Raw genomic sequence first — 18,253 nt, forward strand, 5'->3', positions numbered from 1 at the left:
AAACCCTCGGATGACTAGCACTCTGGCTTCCACAGCATGAAGAGTTCAAGGCTTTGTACCCACTAAGCACTAGCTAAAGGTGGATAGAACTGAACATAACCATTACAAGGCAGTAGCTGCGGGGCAGTGAAAGAAGCCCTAAAACTAGAGTCAGAAGACACAGCTTCACCTTTCATCTGCAAACTCCTAGTTCTTCAATCACACAAATCATTTTTTCTTAAAACAGTCCAATGAGGCAGTCAGTGACTTTTTGTTTCTGTATCACGGAATCACTGAGCGGACCATAAAGACTGGCCTTGGAGACTGGAAGCCAAAAAGTCTACTTCCTCACCCCCTCATTTTACAGGTGGGGAAACTGAGGCACTAAAGCTCCAGAATCTTGCGGCTGTTAGGGCTTCAAGGGTGGAAGGACAGGATAGGCAAACGCCTACCCATGCCAAGCATTTCACAAAAATTATCTCGTTTAATTTTGACAATAGTCCTGGGATGCTGTTATTATCCCTATTTTTTAGAGGAGGGAGTGTGGCAGAAAGACAAAGTGACTCGCCTCGTCCCGCTGGGAGGCTAGCGTTGGCTTTGAACTTGGGTCTTCCTGACTCAGGGCCCCGGGTCCTATCCACTGAGGTAGGCAGCATGGTGCCTCGTACACAGTAGGCACTTAATATTTAGCGAGTTATTCCCATTTTACAGACAGGGAAAGGGAAGCTGGAGTTGTTCACCCAGTTACCCACGGCCACAAAAGGGTCTGAGCTGACCTCAACCCCAGCTTCCTTAGCTTCTCAAAAAATAACCAGCCCCGACTGCAGAGGGCCGCGGACGGCCGTGGGCACGCTCCCCGGGCACGAGCTACTACTGTCCGTTACAAGTGGAAAACCAGGCGCGTTCGTTGGGGGAAATGTAAAAGACAAAATTACGCCCCAACTCCCTTCCCGAGCCTCGGTGAGTCACGGCAGCCGCGCGGCTCCCGCCCCCCTGGCAGGGAAAGGGGCACGGGAGGGAGGGGCCACCGCGCCCGGCCCCGGCGCCGAGAGCGGCGGCCCGAGAGAACGGCCGAGGCCCGACACCCGCAGGGCGGAGAGGAGGGGGACGCTGCCGCCGCCCCCCCCCCCCCCCCCCCCCCCCCCCCCCGCCCGGGACAGACTCGGGCCGCGCGGGGCCGCCGGCGCCCACTTACATTGCGGGACATCGTCAGCCTCCAGAGAGATGCCTCTGTCTCCAGGCAGGATGAAGGCGCCGGAGGCCGCCGGGCGGATCCGCAATTGGCCGGACGAGCGGCCGGAGCTCCACCAGCCGGGACAACTCAGCCCTTTCTCCCGAGCCGCGAAAGCGCGCAGACAAGAGAACAAGGCTGGGCTTGCTGCTACAAAGTTACCACCCACGGCAACCGAACGAGCTTACCGCGCCTGCGCGCCGCGAGGTTTCCTGGGAAACGTAGTCTTCTATGTTGGGGGCGGGGGCTCGCGGGCGCCTCCGCCCGGCCCTTCCGCCTGCTTCGGCCTACGTCCTCCTGGGACATGTAGTTTCCTGGGGCTAGAGGAGCTCGGGAGGCGTAGGCCGCTGGGCGCCCGGCGAGCCGGCGGGACGGAGGGGGCGGCCAGACTGGTGCGCCGCGGGGCAGGCCCTGGGAAGGGGGGCGGAGCCCGGAGAGAGATCCCGGCGCCTGGTGGCCACCGCGAGGCCGCAGCGACGAGCGTGGAGAGCGGGTCGGAGCCACGGGAGCCGCGGGTCCTCAGCCATGTCCTACTGCCGGCAGGAAGGTGCGAGCGGCCGGGGGACGGCGGGGGGGCGGGGGAGGCGCGGGCGCGAGGCCAGGCCGCGGGGCTGCTATGGAGACGGGGCGGACGAGGGCCTGGAGGGGACACGCGGTTCCCCCTTGGCGGCGGGCGCAGGCACGAGCCGGGGCCTGGGCACGAGCCGGGGCCTGGGCACGAGCCGGGGCCTGGGCACGAGCCGGGGCCTGGGCACGAGCCGGGGCCTGGGCACGAGCCGGGGCCTGGGCACGAGCCCGGGCTGTCGGAGCGCGGCGCGGCCCCGGGTCTGCGGGAGGGCGCCCGTGTGTCAGTCCCGGGGTGGGGACGGGCCCCCGCTCACGTGGGGCGCGCTCCCCCGAGCTCGGGCCGTGCCCGCGCCTCCGCCAGTGCCGGGCTCGGGCCGGGGGCTCCCCCTGCGGGCACGGGCGCTCCCCCCCCCTCCCGCCGCCTTCGGGTGGCCGCCGGGGCCCCAAGCCCGAGCCGCCGCGCTTTCCCGCCCAGACCCGGCCTTTACTTACGGGGTGACCTTGCCCCAGTCATTTCCTCTCAGGGTTCGTAAAGGGAGGTAGCAGCGCCCAAAGGGCGTTCCCAAGGACGCTTCCTGGTGTGAAATAACCGATCCCATCTCAAACCCCCCCTGTCCCAGGGCCCAGCGGGTGACCCTCCCCCCAGCCCAGAAAGCCCGGGGAGACTCCCAAGGTCAACATGGAGCCCGTCATTACGCAATCCCGAGTCTGTGAGGAGGGGCCCGGGGTTCGCCCGGACTCCGGGCCCGGCCGCTCCGCTGTTTTCCTCTCTCAGGGCCTCCGACTCGGACCACCCCGGCCCGGCGTCTCCCGCCGGGGCAGGGCCGGTCCTGGGCATCCGCGATGCCTGATCGGTCCTGACCCGGTGCCGGGCCGAGACCCTGCCCCCAGCTCTCCCTTTGCCCGGACCCTCTCTGGCTGTTCCGAATTTCCTCCTGGCAGATCCCCAAACGCTCCGTTCCTTTCTTGTTCCAAGTGCAGTTCCCCCCTGATCATTGGGCCGGGGCCTCCTGAATGAATGAGCGGGCATGCAGCATCCAGCGGCCATTCGATGCCTGCTGAATAAGCCGGCCCTCAGCCGCGCCTTGTGTTAAGTGAATGTGCCCATGCAGCCCCAAAAACCTGCGCTGAGGCCTGGGCATGGGGGGAGGGGAAGGGGATGAGGAAACAGCCCCCAAGGTCAGCCGAGATGCTCTCGCAAAACCCTGGGGGCTAAGGCAGGACGGTAGTGGGGAGGGGCTGCACTAGGAGCTGTTGGAGTCCTTTCCAAGCCAAGATTCTCAGAGGACGCTCAGACCTTTCCGCTAACCCCGCCAGCCCGCCTGAATCAACTCCATTTAGTGGCCCAAGCTTTGGGACTCCAGTTTTCTCAAACATTTCATGCCTGCCTTTTGCGTTATTCTCCTTAGGCTTTGCCATTGTGTCAGGCTTGCAGGTTCAGACAAGAGGCAATGTGGAAATCGGGGAAAGTTTCACGGGAGAAGTAGCCCCTGAATTGGTCTTGAAAAAGGAGAATGGGAGCGGGGAACGCAGGGAGAAAGGGAAAGACCAAGGAACATCTAGTGGTCTAGTTTGGGGGGAACCCAAAGTATATGAAGATAATTCAAAGCCAGATTGTGGGGGGCCTTAAAGGTCAGGCAGAGTCTTTCATCCTAGGGACAGAGAGCGAGGTGCTGAGATGGGAGTAGGAGGATGGGTGACTGGCCACCCCAGGGCCTTTTGCTTAGTGGATGTTCTGCTGTGTTCGTAATAGCCCCCGTCTGTGTGGCTCTTTCTGGTTGGCAGAATGCTTTAGTTATTTCAAGTGTGGGCAAGCATGCTAAGGGGCATCCTGCCCCCACCCATGCCACACACATTTTTACTCAGAGACCCTAGGCAAGTCACATAACCAGACTAAAACCAAAAACTGTAGAACTGTGGCCGATAACTCATTAAGAGTTTTCTTCACCAAGATCTCCCTGCACTTGGGAAATCCCTATTCAGACTCAAAAGAGTAATTCTCCCTTTCCAGTTGAGCGTCAGGTGCAATCTTTCCACAACTGGCAGACATTGCCTTCTTCCCATCACTTAAAGCCTGACCTGCTTGCATTTTCCCTAGCACCTTTCCATTTTTATTGCACTGAACCTCATTTGCCAGATTCTGTAACTAGAAAACTTTCACAGTGAGCCCCAGTTCCTCCATTCATAGCCTAGCTGGTCTGGATCATGGAGCTTCTTTTTCTCTGTATCCTATCCCTTTAATCATCACCAGATCCCTCTGGATAGATAGCATTTATCCAAGCTGTTGAGAAAGAGACAGACAGACAGACAGGAATTCAAACTCCTGGAGGGCAGCATACTTCTGGCCTTCCCCACCAGGCTACCTGTGGGTGTGGTTCTTTCCACATAGACCTGGTTCTTTCCAGTTACAAGCTGCTTTTGTCTGCATTTTCTCACTTTGGGCCCTGGGGGTAGGAAGGAAGAGACTTGTGATTATAAAATGCAGTTTAACATACTTCAGGCTGTGAGGTCTGCAGTAGGAAGAGTCACTTTGAGCTGACCAAAAAGAGGAGAAGGGCTTTTGAGCTGGCTCCATGAGTTACGCTGGGAAGGGGGGCAGGCTTCCTGCTCTCTGAACCTTTCACCTAGTAAGCCTGTTCACCTTTGCTCATCATTACCATTCATTCTGTTGCCACTCAGTTTTGTCCTCTTCCTGACTCCATTTGGGGTTTCATTGGCAGAGATACTGGAGCAGTTTGCCATTTCCTTCTCCAGTTCATTTTACAGAGGAGGAGAACTGAAGCAGACAGGGTGAAGTGACTTGCCTAGGGTGACGCAAATAGTAAATGTCGGAGGCTAGCTTTGAACTCTAGCCTTCCTGACTCTGGGCCTGGCACTATCCATGGCACCACCTAGCACATGACAGCTGTTGTTCAGTCATTTTTCAGGTGTTTGACTCTTTGTGGCCCTTCGTGTAGTTTTCTTGGCAAAGATACTGGCATGGTGTGCCATGTCCTCCCGCCGATTGTACAGATGAGGAAACTGAGGCTGACAGGGTTAAGGAATTTGCCCAGGATAACACAGCTAGGAAGTGTCCGAGGCCAGTGACAGGCCGTGGTCAGGCTGTCCCTGCCTTCTCTCATACTGTCCGGGGTGGACACCTATCAAGCCTTTGGGCACATGCCCCGTGCTCTTAGGAATGACAAGTGATTGTGTCTCCCATCTACGGAAGAAAAGGGTAGACCCACTGAGCTGGCTTCAGAGAGCAAATGATGGGAAGGCACATCTGAACCCGGTGGGGGAGGACTGAACCCTTAGAACTGTCTAGGAAAGGAATAAGGCGTCCTGTTCAAGGGTACCTCTCACTGGCGACTTCCAAGTGGGGACCCCCTTTCCCCTCTCTGGCAGAGATCCCTGGGCACTGGGTAGAACACTGGGTTTGAGCTTTGAGCTCCCTTTCAGAACCTCGATTTTAACCCTGGGTTTTGGATTTCCAAGGAGAGAGACAAGTTCTCACCCTAACTTGGTCTTTTCTTCTCTCTGAACTCCAGCTTCCTTACCTTCAAAAATGAAGGGGGGTGAGGAGACTCTGTGATCTCTCTGTGTCTTTGTGAATTTGCTGTGTGGGACAAACGCACAAAAGAACTTTACAGACGTGTTTCAGTTCTGACTGGCTAAAATCAAATTAATCTAGCTATTGCCTGTTAGATCAAGACAGTTGGCACAAAAGCTCAGGAGGAATTTAAAGGGGACTAAAAGAGCTGGCACATTCTCAAGCTGCACTAATAAAGGCTCAAGTCCAAGTTAAGAGACAAATCCTGCTGCCCTCTGCCCAGTGAGGCCTGGGGCAAGGAAGGACCTGAGTTCAAATGTGGCTTCAGACACTTAGTACTTGGATCACTCTGAGCAAGTCATTTCATTTCTGCTTTCCTCAGTGTCCTTGCCTTACCTCCTAAAGTAGTTGTGGTGATCTAAGGAGATAACATTTGAAGGGTCTCCCTAATGCTTTTCCCCTTCTCCATCCCCCTTCCCATCCAGAATATTTCTAGGTGCCCCATTTTTAGAAGGGACAATGAGTATGAAGTACCCCCTGAGGAAGAGATGACATCAGCACTGTTGTCAAGTATCCTGAGGCTTGTAGAAGGCATTAGACTTGCTTGGTTTAGCTTGGAGAAGAACAAGAGGTGGGTGAAAAGACCTAGAGGGGATTCTGGCCCAGTCTGCAACAGTATCTAATGGCAACTTCCCAGCCTTAGGAGAGGAAGTTTTGCCAGTGATAATTGCTGTATTACTAGCACTCTGCCAGGTTTGTTAAGTTGGAAGTGATCAGTTATATTATGCCCATGTTAAGAGACAAAGAAGCAGTTAAGGTTCAGAGGCTCTGCCTTGCCTATTTTCAGAGAATTAGTAAGTAGGATCAGGAGCTTCCGTCAGCATCAGGAGCCAGCGGGTGCTAAAAAGAAAGAGTTTTGGTGAGTTTAAAGATCCTACAAGAGAATGCCATAACTGGAGGCACCCACTGGCATAGGAGGCAGGAGTGACAAGGGAAGGCTGCCTTGGAAGACCTCATGCCGGAGCCAGGCCCTCATCTCCACATGGTTCTGAGCTTCATGGTGGGAAGGACAGGGAAGGTTCGTGAGCGCAGAGCTTCAGCAAGCTGGTTCTCCGGTGGTGGAGGGAGCTAGGACACCCCAGTCTCTGTTTCAGGACAGCTCGTGCAGGCCCAGGGTCAGGACCACCTAGGGAACAGAGCAACTCTGGGGAGAAGAAGGGAAGCTTCCTGTTCAGGCAAACTCGGGCTCATGAGTTCATAAGCCGTTTGGAAGCTGGAAGATTCAGCCTGAAAAGTGCCAAATCTAGACGCTTTGGGGGGGGTGGGGGAGTGAGAGCTTCAGGAAAAGACTTACAGGCAGGAGGATGGCACATGGCAAAGGGATGGGAAGTTTGTTGGACAGGGGGTTCCCAGCTCCTGCTGTCTGTCAGCGCACAAGCCAGGCAGAGCCTTGTCTGCTAAACCATGCTGCCAGTCCTGTGGATTCCCATCCTGGCCGGGAGTGTGGATGGAGAGCTCAGAACAGCCCCCAGAATCATGGAGCTCCGACCTCCAAGTCCTTTTGACACAAGAAGAGACCCTCAGGGCCGGAATGTTCCCAGGGGTCCTCCTCCAACCCCAGGGCCTTTGCTCTTTCCAGTGCAGTGCACTGAGGAGGCTGTACCACCATGGCAGGGTATTGTAGACTGGCTATTATTGGTCAGAAGTTAGATGTGAGATTAATAAATTGGGTGGAATGTTGCATCTGGAGTCAGGAAGACTTGGGAAAAGACCTGAAGCCTCCGACCCTTATACTAGTTGTGTAGTCATGGGTAATCCCTTCACCTCTGTCTGCCTTGGTTTCCTCATCTGTAAAATGGGGATAGTAATAGCGCCTGCCCCTTCTGTCCAAGATGCTGAGAGGATCAAAACAAGGTAATATTTGTAATACACTTATCACAATGCCTGGCACATAGTAGGTGCTATTTAAATAGTATTATATGTTATAAATGGACAGGTGTGAGGTAGTGTTCTCTCGGGTCCTTTTCAACTCTCAGATTTCATAATTTTGTCAATAGCTACAAACTACAGTTAAGTTCATTAGGATAGAGATTGCCTTAAACATTCAAAAGCAGGTACCAGAGTACCAACTGCTGTCATAAACGTTCTGGGCTCTAAGGTGATTTTTATTTTGACTTGATTATTTTTTAAGGAAAAAATGACCTTTAATCATATGACTTGTGAGGTGCCATTCAAAGAAACTCACTTGTTCCTTGTACATGGCAGAACCCTGGTTTACAAAGGGGCCCCTGGATTCTAGACTGTTCAAGTCCTTGGGGTTTTTAGCATCCTCTTCTGGATGAGGCTAGCTGGGCTTGGTACAGTGTCTGGAACGTGGGGAGTGGTTAGTAAGTGTGGACTGATTGATTATTCTGTGGGCCCAACTTTGTCATTGGTCTTTACCTTGTGTACTACATCCATGGCAGAGGCAGGTGCGTGAGGGCTCGGGGTGGAGTACTTCTCTCCCTTGAGGTATCCCCTCCTCTCCAGAAGAGTAGCCTTAAAATCAGTACGATGGAGCTAAAAAAGATTAATCTAGTCCTTTTTTTCCCTCTGAGAGGGGAGAGTCTGGGTTTGGGACTCGGGGAGTGCTATACTGAACGTTTTTTTGAAGGGATGGCTCAGTGGATGAAGTGGGAATACTGGTAAATTAAAGTGATGTAAAAAAACAATATATAAAAAAGAGAAAGAAAAGAAACTATTCCCCTTCTTTCCACATAATGGCTTATCCCTTTTAAATGTTTTGCAAATTGCTTTGAAATTTAAAAAAAAAAAAAAAAAAAAAATGTGATTGTAATAAGGAAACAGGCCCCGAGTTTTTGAGGAACTTATTCAGTCACCCAGCTGTTTAGTGGCAGAACTAGGATAAGAAGAATGGGGTTTCCCTCTCTCAGTCCAGGATACCTTCCCAGCACCTTTTGTCCATATGTTAACCAAATGACTGTCTATGTGTCGGTCTGGGCTCTGTAACGCAGCGAATTGCTTTGTGACCCACCTTCCTCTCTTACAGGCCCTTAATGTCTCTGTGTTGTTGAAGGGAATACTTAGCTGCAACTTTTCTTGCTCTTCCACATGTCAGGAAAGGACCAGATTATATTTGTGACCAAAGAAGACCATGAGACGCCCAGCAACGCGGAGCTGGTAGCCGATGACCCCAACGACCCCTATGAAGACCATGGTCAGTGGCCCCTAATTTCTCCGTCTCCTCCCCTCCCCCCAGCAGTGTTTCCTGGAAGGAGGAGCCTGTGAGGGCGCTTTGGGAGGCTCGCCCTTCTCTGTGCTCAGTAACCTCTCCCCGGGTTGCCAGGCTTTGTTTCTGAGGCATCTTTGGGGGTCGGGCAGCTGCTGGTCCCATGTCCTCTGCTTCCCCTGCTTTTTTCCATGCGGTGGGTCTGGGAAAGTGTCCCCGGCAAAGTGCTGGAGGAGCAGCTGCTGTCAGTGACTGACAGGCCGCAGGCTGTCTCATCTAGCGCGCCCCCTGGGCCAGCAGGAGGGGCCCCCCAGGACCTCCCCAGGGGTCCGCGAGCCCTCCTCCCGTCACTGTTCCATGCGCTCAGCTGGTGGCTCCTGGTCCCAGAGCACCGAGAGCCCCTGCGGCATCGTGGTGAGGGTCTCTCAGGGGGGCCCAAGACGGGGCCTGCACAGCAGGCTTAGGGAGGCTGAGGCCGTCCCGGGGCCATCCTGCCGAGGGCCTGGCCTGTGGCCGAGGGCCACCGGAAGCCTTGGCGGCTGGGGAAGCGGGCTCGGCCCTGTACGGGCCGGGCAGACTTGAGGCGAATCCTGTCCCGTGCTGGGCTTCCAGGTCTGGGCCGGCAGCGGGCGCCCACGCAGGGGTCGGGGCCCTGGGAGGGAGGGTCTGGAGAGGGCCATTCTCTCAGCAGGCCAGAGCCTCCAGGGAGCAGCCTTGGCCTGGCGTGGTCCTCAGAGGACATTGGTGCAGCTGGCGGATCCCAGCCCAGTTTTACAGAGGACGGAGAAGGTCGAATGGGTGCTTAGCTCTAGGGCTGGGAGCCCCAGGCCAGGGCAGGAGAGACCGAGGCGGTGCCCGTGGGCAGAAAGCACAGATAGGATGGGGGAGGGAGGGGGCACCTTTGTCTTAGTGTTGAATTGTCTGGTGCCCTGGTGGTCCCCTGGGACCCGCGAGTCTAGACCTCTCTGCCAAGAGGTGACCAGCATGTTGCCCTTGGGTGGCTGGAGATCAGTGAAGTGGGCGCAGCCTCTTGAGTGTAGCTGGGCGGGGAGGGCACCCAGAATTACAGGGAGGCTCCGCCTGGCGCCTCTGGGGAAGGCAGCTCATCACTGACCACGTGCCCCCCAGGGGGGAGGACAGTGGGGAGTCGGGGGGCAGGGAGGGCCCTTTGCCCAGAGCCTTGCATCCTCCCCACAGGTGGACCTGGAGGCTCCAAGCCGGTTGGTCCTTGTGGTTCATGATTATGGCTCTCCTTGAGCAAGATGTGAGGTTACAGGTGGGCTCTCAGAGCTGCTAAGGAAACCTTTAACTTCCTCCTGCCCCTTATTGGCCCCTTGTTTTAGAAGGAGATCTGGAACTTGGTGATTAAATCGGATTTCTAGCAAGAAGAGGCTCAGACAGGCCAACCTGTCTCATTTCACAGATGTGGAGCCAGAGGCCCAGAGTGGGGGAGTGGCCTGCCCAGAGACGCCCACAGAGCCGGGATTTGTACCCAGGCCCCACTTCCACCCTATCCCGTGTTTTTCCCTGAGAACAGTCAGGTTCTGAGCTGGGGAGTAGGAGCTGAGCGGGGAGAGGGGGACAGGGAACAGCTGGTCTGGAGGAGAGAGGCTAGAAGTGAAACTCAAGGTCTGCGTTCGAGTTCTGCCTTTGAGACCGCCTGCCCCCTCACTTCTTAGCTCTGAAATGAGAGAGACCACCGACATCTTTTCCAGGCTCTGCCTTGGGCCCTGACCGGCAAGCCCGGAAACCCTGGGGTTTGACCCCCGGCTGCCCTAAGCCCTCCTGGCCAGGCCGCCAGCCCCACAGGACAGGGCTGTTTCCCCCCGATGGCCGCGAACGCCTCTGACGTTCTAAAGCTCTGTTCCCTCCTCCCCGCAGGTTTGATACTGCCCAACGGAGACATTAATTGGAACTGCCCGTGTCTTGGGGGAATGGCCAGTGGTCCCTGTGGAGAACAGTTCAAGTCGGCCTTTTCCTGTTTCCATTACAGCACGGAGGAAGTCAAGGGTTCAGACTGTGTGGACCAGTTCCGGGCCATGCAAGAATGCATGCAGAAGTACCCAGACCTCTATCCCCAGGAGGAGGATGAAGAAGAGAAAGCGAGCGAGGGCGTGGAGGAGGCCACAGCAGAGACCGCAGCAGCGGCCACGGCGGAGACCGCGGCAGCGACCACGGCGGAGACCGCGGCAGCGACCACGGCGGAGACCGCGGCAGCGACCACGGCGGCCGAGGCAGCTCTGACCAAAGAGGAGGGGTCCAGCTAATGAAGCCGGACGAAGGTGCCCATCTCCTGCCTTTGCCCCTCTCGGAGAGACATGAACCTTACGCAAAGTGTCTCTCGGGGGGTCTTCACAGAAAGTCTCTTACCTTTTCATGTTTTGTGCACTGCATATGAAATAACTTATTTTGATGGGCAGGGGCCTCAACCCTGTGATACAAACACTGGAAAAAGATTGGAGTTCTGTGTGTGGGTGCTCATGTGTGTGTGTTTGTGTTTGTGTATGTGTGTACCATGTAAACCTCTCAACAGATGTAGCTGCCGCTGCTTTTAAATTCTTGTCCAGAGCACCCTGAGTCTCACCACTCTTTGAAATGACAGATTAAAGGCTTCTCAGCAGTCCCCAAACCACTATTCTTCAGCTTCAGACCAAGAGGGGAGGCGTGCTGGATTCATTCATTCTGTTGAGGTCCCTTTTGTGTGTGTTTCATAGTTCACTTAGGACTTATGCAAAAAATAGTAATATCAAAGAGAAAGGACCATTTTCAGAGATGATTGATTTTTAAGGCAGAATCTCAAATTTATATTGTGTGAAGGTTCTGATTCGTGATACATTTACATCAGGAATAGATAGATATTATATATATATATATATATATACACACACATATATACTGCTGATAGATTCTGGGGGGGAAATGGCTTGGGTGGGATTTTTTGTTTGTTTTTAATTTATACATTGAGCTCTGGTTTTCACATGGTTTTGAAAGTGTAGATGTGCGGGTACATCAGGCAGCCTCTGACTCTTACAAAACAAATGCAAAAGCATGTTTGTCACTGTTCCTTTACTGTTGAGAACACCCCGGTTGAGGACCCCTTTGTTAATGCCTGTTCCATCTTTACCAGTTCATATAGAATGCCCTTGGGAAGCGGAGACTGAGCTGTTACCTGGAGTAACAGTCTTAGAGAAAAGAATGTGACTTCAAGTGCATATTAAAAGAAAAAAATATTTTTACCTGCTTTTGAATTCACTGCCTTTGTTTTCGCAGTTAGCTTTGTTTTCCATTTAAGAGAAGATGGTCACTTACAAGAACGTACCCGTTAGTTTATCATTTATGGAACACTTGGACATCCATTAGTCAGTCATTTGACCCTGTGAAGGAGGTGGCAGTTCACTGGGACTCTTTTTTTTTTTTTACAAACAAGGAAACATGTTACAGCAGATGAAGGGATTTCCCTATGGCCCAAAACTAATGATGGTAGGGGTTCCCCACCCAAACCCAAGGCATCTTTCCTCTATACCCTTCCAAGGGGAATGGAAAACGTCTTTAAGGAAGCTTAAGAAGCTTAGCAGGTGTCTGAGTAAAGTCAATGAACTGGTGTTTTAAAGGCAGCTGGAGGAGTAAGGCCTCCTCTTCCAAAGTCAGAATCACAAGGTGTAGTACACACACCCAGCCCCGTCAGGCCACGAGCCGCTCCATGTTCCTCCTGAGTGAGTGGTTTCCCAGCTAGCAGAAGGTCTCATCCATTTCCCACACCCTCTGCCTTCTTGATCAGAGATTGCTGAGAAGGATGGGAATTGGTACTTTTCTGTGATTCAGGGCCTCCTTTTGGATCTCCCAGTTATACTGAATTCTTCCACCTGCTCCCCTAGGTTTGATTTATCTTTTTCCCCTGGGTCGTAGGCTTTTGCTTTCAGAATATTCTCAATTTTTTTTTTTCTTTCTGTCTGTAATATGTACTCTAAGAAACCATTTAGCTAAATTTATTAGAATAATAATAACTGGCATTTCTATATTGCTTTGAGGTTATAAATCACTTTATATACACTATCTCAATTCATCCTCACTGCTCTGTGAGATAAATACTACAGACCTTAGTATTGTTTTACAGGCAAGGAGACGAAGGTTCAGGGAGATTATTCGTTCAGCTTCCCCAGGATCACAGTGAGGAAGGTTTTGCGTCAGAATTCAAATTCAGTACTTCCTAATTCTAGGTTCAGCCCCTCTATTCCACACCACCCTATATAAAGTAAGATTCAGTAGCTGGGTAAAGGTTTAAGGAGTTCCTGTGAAAAAGATGCAGGATTTTGTTCTGGATAGGTGGGGCATATTATCTTTGACCGTGGTCCCTCCGCAGAGATGTGATGATTCAGGCCAGTGCTGTTAATAGGTGCCCTCAATCAGGTGCCCTCAATCTATCAGACAGGCTAACCATAGACCTTGAGAGTTTGGAGTCAGGATTGTAAGAAATGTCAATGGACTGAATGTAAAAGGGTAGCTGGTGAAAGAGAAAACTTGGCAGTGAGCACAGGTCCTGATAAAAAAGTAAGGTTCTCTATTCACCACTGACCTACAATGCCCAGCTTGTATCACCAGAGTTTCACAACACAGACTTTGGGAGAGTTTTTTCCCCCGTGGATACATGTATGTGGCTTCTGATGGAAGAACTGTAGGAATAAGGACTGTCAGCGTGGCATGGAACCTATCCGTGACACGAAGGCTGCTTGGTCATCTGGCGGTCCTTTACACAAGGCGCTTTGTTACAAAGCAGAAGGACAGATTGCTGATAGTGACTGTGGCTCCTGCTCAGTGCACCGGCCCAGAGGGGTCAACACAAGGGACTTCAGTCTTCATTAACCCTGTCCTTGCCCACATGTAGAACAGACTGACTGACCACACCAGTGCCAAAGGTAGCCACAGTCGGAAGAAGCCCCAAAGCAGACTATTCATTACAATGGCCTAAGTGATAGCTGTCATTTTAAAAGCTGTCTCAAGAGTACAAAAGCTCCAGTACTAAGGACTTCAGAGCTCTAAGCCAAAATTAGTCATTGATTCACTATGGGCCCCACCCTGGGCTTCAAGACCCTCAGACATGGCAATGAGGCCTTAAAGACTCTTCAGCTCTAAATTTCTTCCTCCTTTAAATGTCCCTAAGAACCTATTCAGTTGTTTGTTTTAAATGCCTAGAAAATGGAAGAGGCAGATTCCCATGATCCAGATTCCCTTCTGGATCTTGGGCTTTTATTAATTCAATTTAAATAACATTTTTAAGGATTGGGATAATCCACCCATGGAGAAAATACAATGGCAGATGGTATTTTTTATATGTGGTTGGCCTTGGCATTCGGGGATTGATATATTACTAATTCATTGCCTGAGCTTGACCAAGATATCTCATTTCTCTCCATGCAAGGAAGCGGTGAGATGAAGCTTCTGCTAAGGCAGCTCCTTCCATAATTCTTAGTCCTTGGGGGAAGACTGCATTTCGCACCAAGAGAACTTGGATTTGAACCCCAGTTCTGTCACATGCCTACTTTGGGCCACTTGTTTCCCTTGTCGGGACCTCAGTTTCTCCATCTGCAAAAGGGACTCGGTGGCAGACCCGCACATTGTGGCTCTAAATCTCCTGATGCTTTTTTTGGTGCTCGCCTATAAGGATTAGGTCAGGCTCTGCAAAGGACTATGGGGCTGATTGGAAGGGGTCAGCCTAAAAGGGTTCACAGAAGCCTGCTAGCAACCAGAGCTGGCTTTCAATGTTGCCTCCCTTTATTAAGCCAAAGGCCTGGCCCAGAATACTCCCTAAAACAGCAAGAGCTGAGGGGGACCAGGCCTGATGGTGTTTTCCTACCACTGAATTTCTTTAAGAATGAGCCTTTTGTGCAGTCATGGCCACTGGTGATGAGCCTCTGGCTATCTTCCAAAACGAGCAAGTAGGACTGGGGCTGTCTAGGATGCAATGTCTATGTTGGGGGAGAGAGAACAAGGAGGAACCACTGAGGCTGGGGAAGCCTCCCATCTTTGGCCAAAAAGCGCTCAATAGCCTCTCATGCCTTTACCGCTGATTGAAGCATTTTAGCATCAGAAAAGTAACATGCATTGAGACAAGGAAACAAGCTCACCTTCAACCAAGGTCACACAGCAAGAGCTGAAAGCAGAACTTTGCCACCCACCCCACAGCCTTGTGGGAAGTCCGAGGCACAGACCAACCAGTGACCGGAATCAGATGATGAGGATGCATTTAAGAGTTCCCGGACCTGGGTGGGAGAGATGCTGAACAAGGACAGAGAGGAAATCCTAAAGGTGGGTGACCATGGCAGCCCTTCCCCTCACATGCATGTAAGCGGATTTTCCCAAGTGATCTGGTGACCTGACAACTCAGCCAAGCCTTCTTCCCACAGACAGCATCAATACCTACTACACTTGTTAAGGCTGGTCCAACCTGGTGAATTTCTAGGATTTTGTTGAACAGTGCAACCTAGAAGTGGGAACTCAGGGCCTCCCTTGGACGCCATGCTTCGCACACAGTCCCCAGCCCCAAACCAGACCCCCTGCCTCATTACTCATAATTCACAGAGCCAGAATTAAAACAAAGACTGCCTGGGAGTGAGAAGGGCAAATCCCAGAATCTCCCACTGTTCCTTCTCCACTAATATTCTGACGTTGATACTGGTGGTGATGTCTCACCACGTGACCCCCACAAAAGGCCTGAGAACTCAGTATAGCTTTAGTAAGCATCTGCTGAGTGCTGAAATATGAAGCTAAAAATGGACGTAGTCCCTCTCCTCAAGCGGCACATGCTCTCCTAGGAAAATATGACATATGTAAGTAAGTGTTCTAATAGGTAAGGGAGAGATACAACAAAGAAATCCAGAGCGTCCCAAGAAAATCAAAGGCAGAAGAGGACCCTCAGCCCACAGAGGGGCGATGGGGCCAGGGAGACAAGGAGAGCAGCTCCTGAGCTGAGTCTCGAAAGAAGGGGATTCTGGGGATGGAGAAACAACCTGCCTGAATGCCCAGAGCAGGAGAAGGGCAGGATCAGCCACTTTGTCCAACTTGGCTAGCAAGTGTCACCTTCAAGGTTAACCATATGTGAAAGTGGACTGCGAAGGAAGGTCCCTGGCCTCCAAGGACTGGGCAGAATGACCCACCTGGGATTCCTCCGGCTTGGAAAGGGACTTTGGGGTGGGGGCGGGGTGGGTTGCAGAACATTTGAAGGCCCTTCCAGTGCTGAGCCTTTCTTCTCTAAGGTGCCATTTCCAACAAGTGAAGTCAGATATCAAGATACAAACAAGCAGGATCAGTTCCTCCTTTTTTATAAGGAGAGAAAATGTGCGAACGACTAAGTACAGACTAGGGAACACCAGACAAATTGGAGGTGGGGCGAAAAAGACCAGCAATAAGAGATGGAGGCAGGAGAAGCTCCTTTTGGCTGAGAGTTTAGTTAAGAATTCTAGGCCTGGGGGACAGCCCGGGAAGATGGGAATCAGGAAGTTGAGTGTCATGTACAAGGAAGAGCAAAAAGTCCATTGGATCGTGGAGTATTGTATGTGGAGGAACATGAGGTCTGAGAAGATTAGACAGGCAGGAAAGGGCAGATCATAAAATGCTTTGTAAACCAAAAAGACGATTTTATATTTGATCTTGAAAGTAACAGGGAGGCACTGTGTACTGTTGGGGGAGGTATGTAGGGGTGCACTCAGTTCAGCCATGTCTGATTCCTTTTGACCTCATTTGGGGTTTTCTTGGCAGAAATACTGGAGTGTTTTGCCATTTCCTTCTGCAGCTCATTTTACAGATGAGGAAACTGAGGCAAACAAAGATTAAGTGACTTGTCCACAGCTAGAGTTTGCTAAATGGGGAAAGGGGAGAACACTTTAGGGAGGTCACTTTGAGAGCTGAATAGAGGATGAACTAGAGTGAAGGGAAACATGCAGGGAGGCCAACCAGAAGGCTTTTGTTAGTCCAGATGTGATAGGCAGGAGTTGGAGACAGTGAAGAGTCAAGGATGAAACTGTGTTTGCAAGCCTAAGGGACAGAAAGGATGGTGGAATATAATAGGAAAGTTGGAAAGAGAGGAGAGTTCAGAGAAAAAATAATTAGGATGTCTAATAGGAAGCTGGAGACACAAGACTAGAAATACAGAGAGAGGTAAGGGCTGAATGAAATCACCTGGAAACCTTCTGCATCGAAGTGACCATTGAATCCAGGTTGTCACTGACAACCTGGTCTAAGAGCAGGGATTTTGTATTTGAGGAATTATTTCCAAGGATCACGGGTCTAGAGCTAGAGAGAACCTCTCAGACCCCTCCTTTGGCTGATGAAAAATCCCAGGACCAGGAAGTATTTGCCCAAAGTAACATGAGTGTTAAGAAGCAGAGCAAGGGTTCAAAGACAAATTTTCTACACTGTGCTATTTCAACTATTGCCCATGGATCTCTGAGGACCATCAGGTCTGACTCGCTCACTTTATTGATGAAGAAACCCAGGTTCACATACAGGTTCAGGTAGCAAGTAGCAGCACCTGGGTCCAAAGTCAGCCCCTTTTCCACCAAACCATGGTGCCTCCAACTTTCCTTCGCCATAATAAATAACAAAATATGGCATCCAATGATAAATTCGTATTTTCCATTTGTAGCACTAGAAAAAGAGAGGGCAAGAGACACCCATCACAAAATACAGACAATCTGTGTGTGTCAGGTTAAATTCTAGATGTGGAGATTAGGAGGATAGCAGCCTGTTACATTTGTATGAACTTCCCAGTCTACAAAGTGCTTTTACATCCATCATCTCATTCCTACAACCCTGGGAGAAGAGTTGGTCCAGCGGTGTTATTGCCATCCCTTTGAGCACAGCGGAGTCCAGGTGGGAGTGATCTGCTTAAGGCCATGTGAATGAGAGTGGGAGTCAGAGTCTCCTGAGACCTCTACCTTGGGACACCTCCGTTGAATCAGCAGCATTTAAGTCCCAGTGGAATCCCCCTCCAGAAGACGTGCCAGCACTGACCACCTTCTTTGAGTGAGACTGTTTGCTTGGGATTCTGGTGGGGCAGCGGGGGCTCTACAGGAAGGAAGGACCTTGTCCTGAGTTTACAAGAGGAGGGGCAATCCACACCGATGCCCCGGGAAGTTGGGGTTTTCAGAGTGGCGAACACACTAGACTTGGTTGCAGAGAAGCAAAGCTCGGGGCGTCTGCCTTGGTTACTTGCAGCCTGTACGGAGGATACCTGTTACCTGCTTTCCCAGATACACCTTCCAAGGCTTCACCAGGCTGTTCATGTTGACTAAGAGTTTGCTGTTCTTGGGGTCCTCCTGCCCCGCAATCAAGTAGTCCGTACCTGGTGGGAACATAACCCCCAGCGGCAGGAAGGAAGGTTACCAACCCCTCTGACAGCTCACTATTGCCTCCAGGAGCTGCTCCATTGGGCATTCAAAGCCCTTCATCCCCTCTGCCCCTTTCCTCTCCAGACTTCTTCCACCTTTCTTCCCAGCACTCATCCTTCAGTTCTGTGGCCCTGGCCTCCGACATTCGCTCTGTTGGCTCTGGGCATTTTCTCTGGCCGTCTCCCCCATCTGAAATGCTCTCCCTCCCCTTCTCTGACTTCAGACCCACCTGGCTTCCTTCTAGTCCCAACCAAAATCCCATCTATCTGCGGAAGCTTTTCCCAACCTTTCTGAATTCTATTGCCTTTCCTGTTAGTTACTTCCGATGGATC

At 51.9% G+C, this 18,253-nt stretch overlaps 3 protein-coding genes across 4 annotated transcripts in view; 1 reads left to right on the forward strand and 2 right to left on the reverse strand.

The window, feature by feature from the left end:
- TMEM43 (transmembrane protein 43) overlaps positions 1-1,375 on the reverse strand; it is a 19,491-nt gene extending 18,116 nt beyond the window's left edge. Inside the window, exon 1 of the mRNA XM_031955849.1 lies at positions 1,175-1,375. Within this exon, the coding sequence (XP_031811709.1) occupies positions 1,175-1,186 (12 nt within the window). The 5' untranslated portion in view covers positions 1,187-1,375. The remainder of the gene's footprint in view (positions 1-1,174) is intronic.
- On the forward strand, positions 1,191-11,779 carry CHCHD4 (coiled-coil-helix-coiled-coil-helix domain containing 4). Its single transcript, XM_031955860.1, is given in 4 exon segments — positions 1,191-1,548; positions 1,550-1,757; positions 8,428-8,526; positions 10,420-11,779. Coding segments are annotated over 4 exon segments (1,038 nt in total). The 5' UTR covers positions 1,191-1,203; the 3' UTR covers positions 10,806-11,779.
- A 5,213-nt stretch (positions 11,780-16,992) lies between these two features.
- LOC100920534 (netrin-4-like) overlaps positions 16,993-18,253 on the reverse strand; it is a 56,643-nt gene continuing 55,382 nt past the window's right edge. For both annotated transcript variants that reach the window (XM_031955842.1, XM_003762475.4), the window contains one exon: positions 16,993-17,875. In XM_031955842.1, the coding sequence (XP_031811702.1) occupies positions 17,739-17,875 (137 nt within the window). In that variant the 3' untranslated portion in view covers positions 16,993-17,738. The remainder of the gene's footprint in view (positions 17,876-18,253) is intronic.

This window comes from Sarcophilus harrisii, chromosome 1 (genome assembly GCF_902635505.1).
Source record: "Sarcophilus harrisii chromosome 1, mSarHar1.11, whole genome shotgun sequence".
In the NCBI taxonomy this organism is placed as follows: Eukaryota; Metazoa; Chordata; class Mammalia; order Dasyuromorphia; family Dasyuridae; genus Sarcophilus; species Sarcophilus harrisii.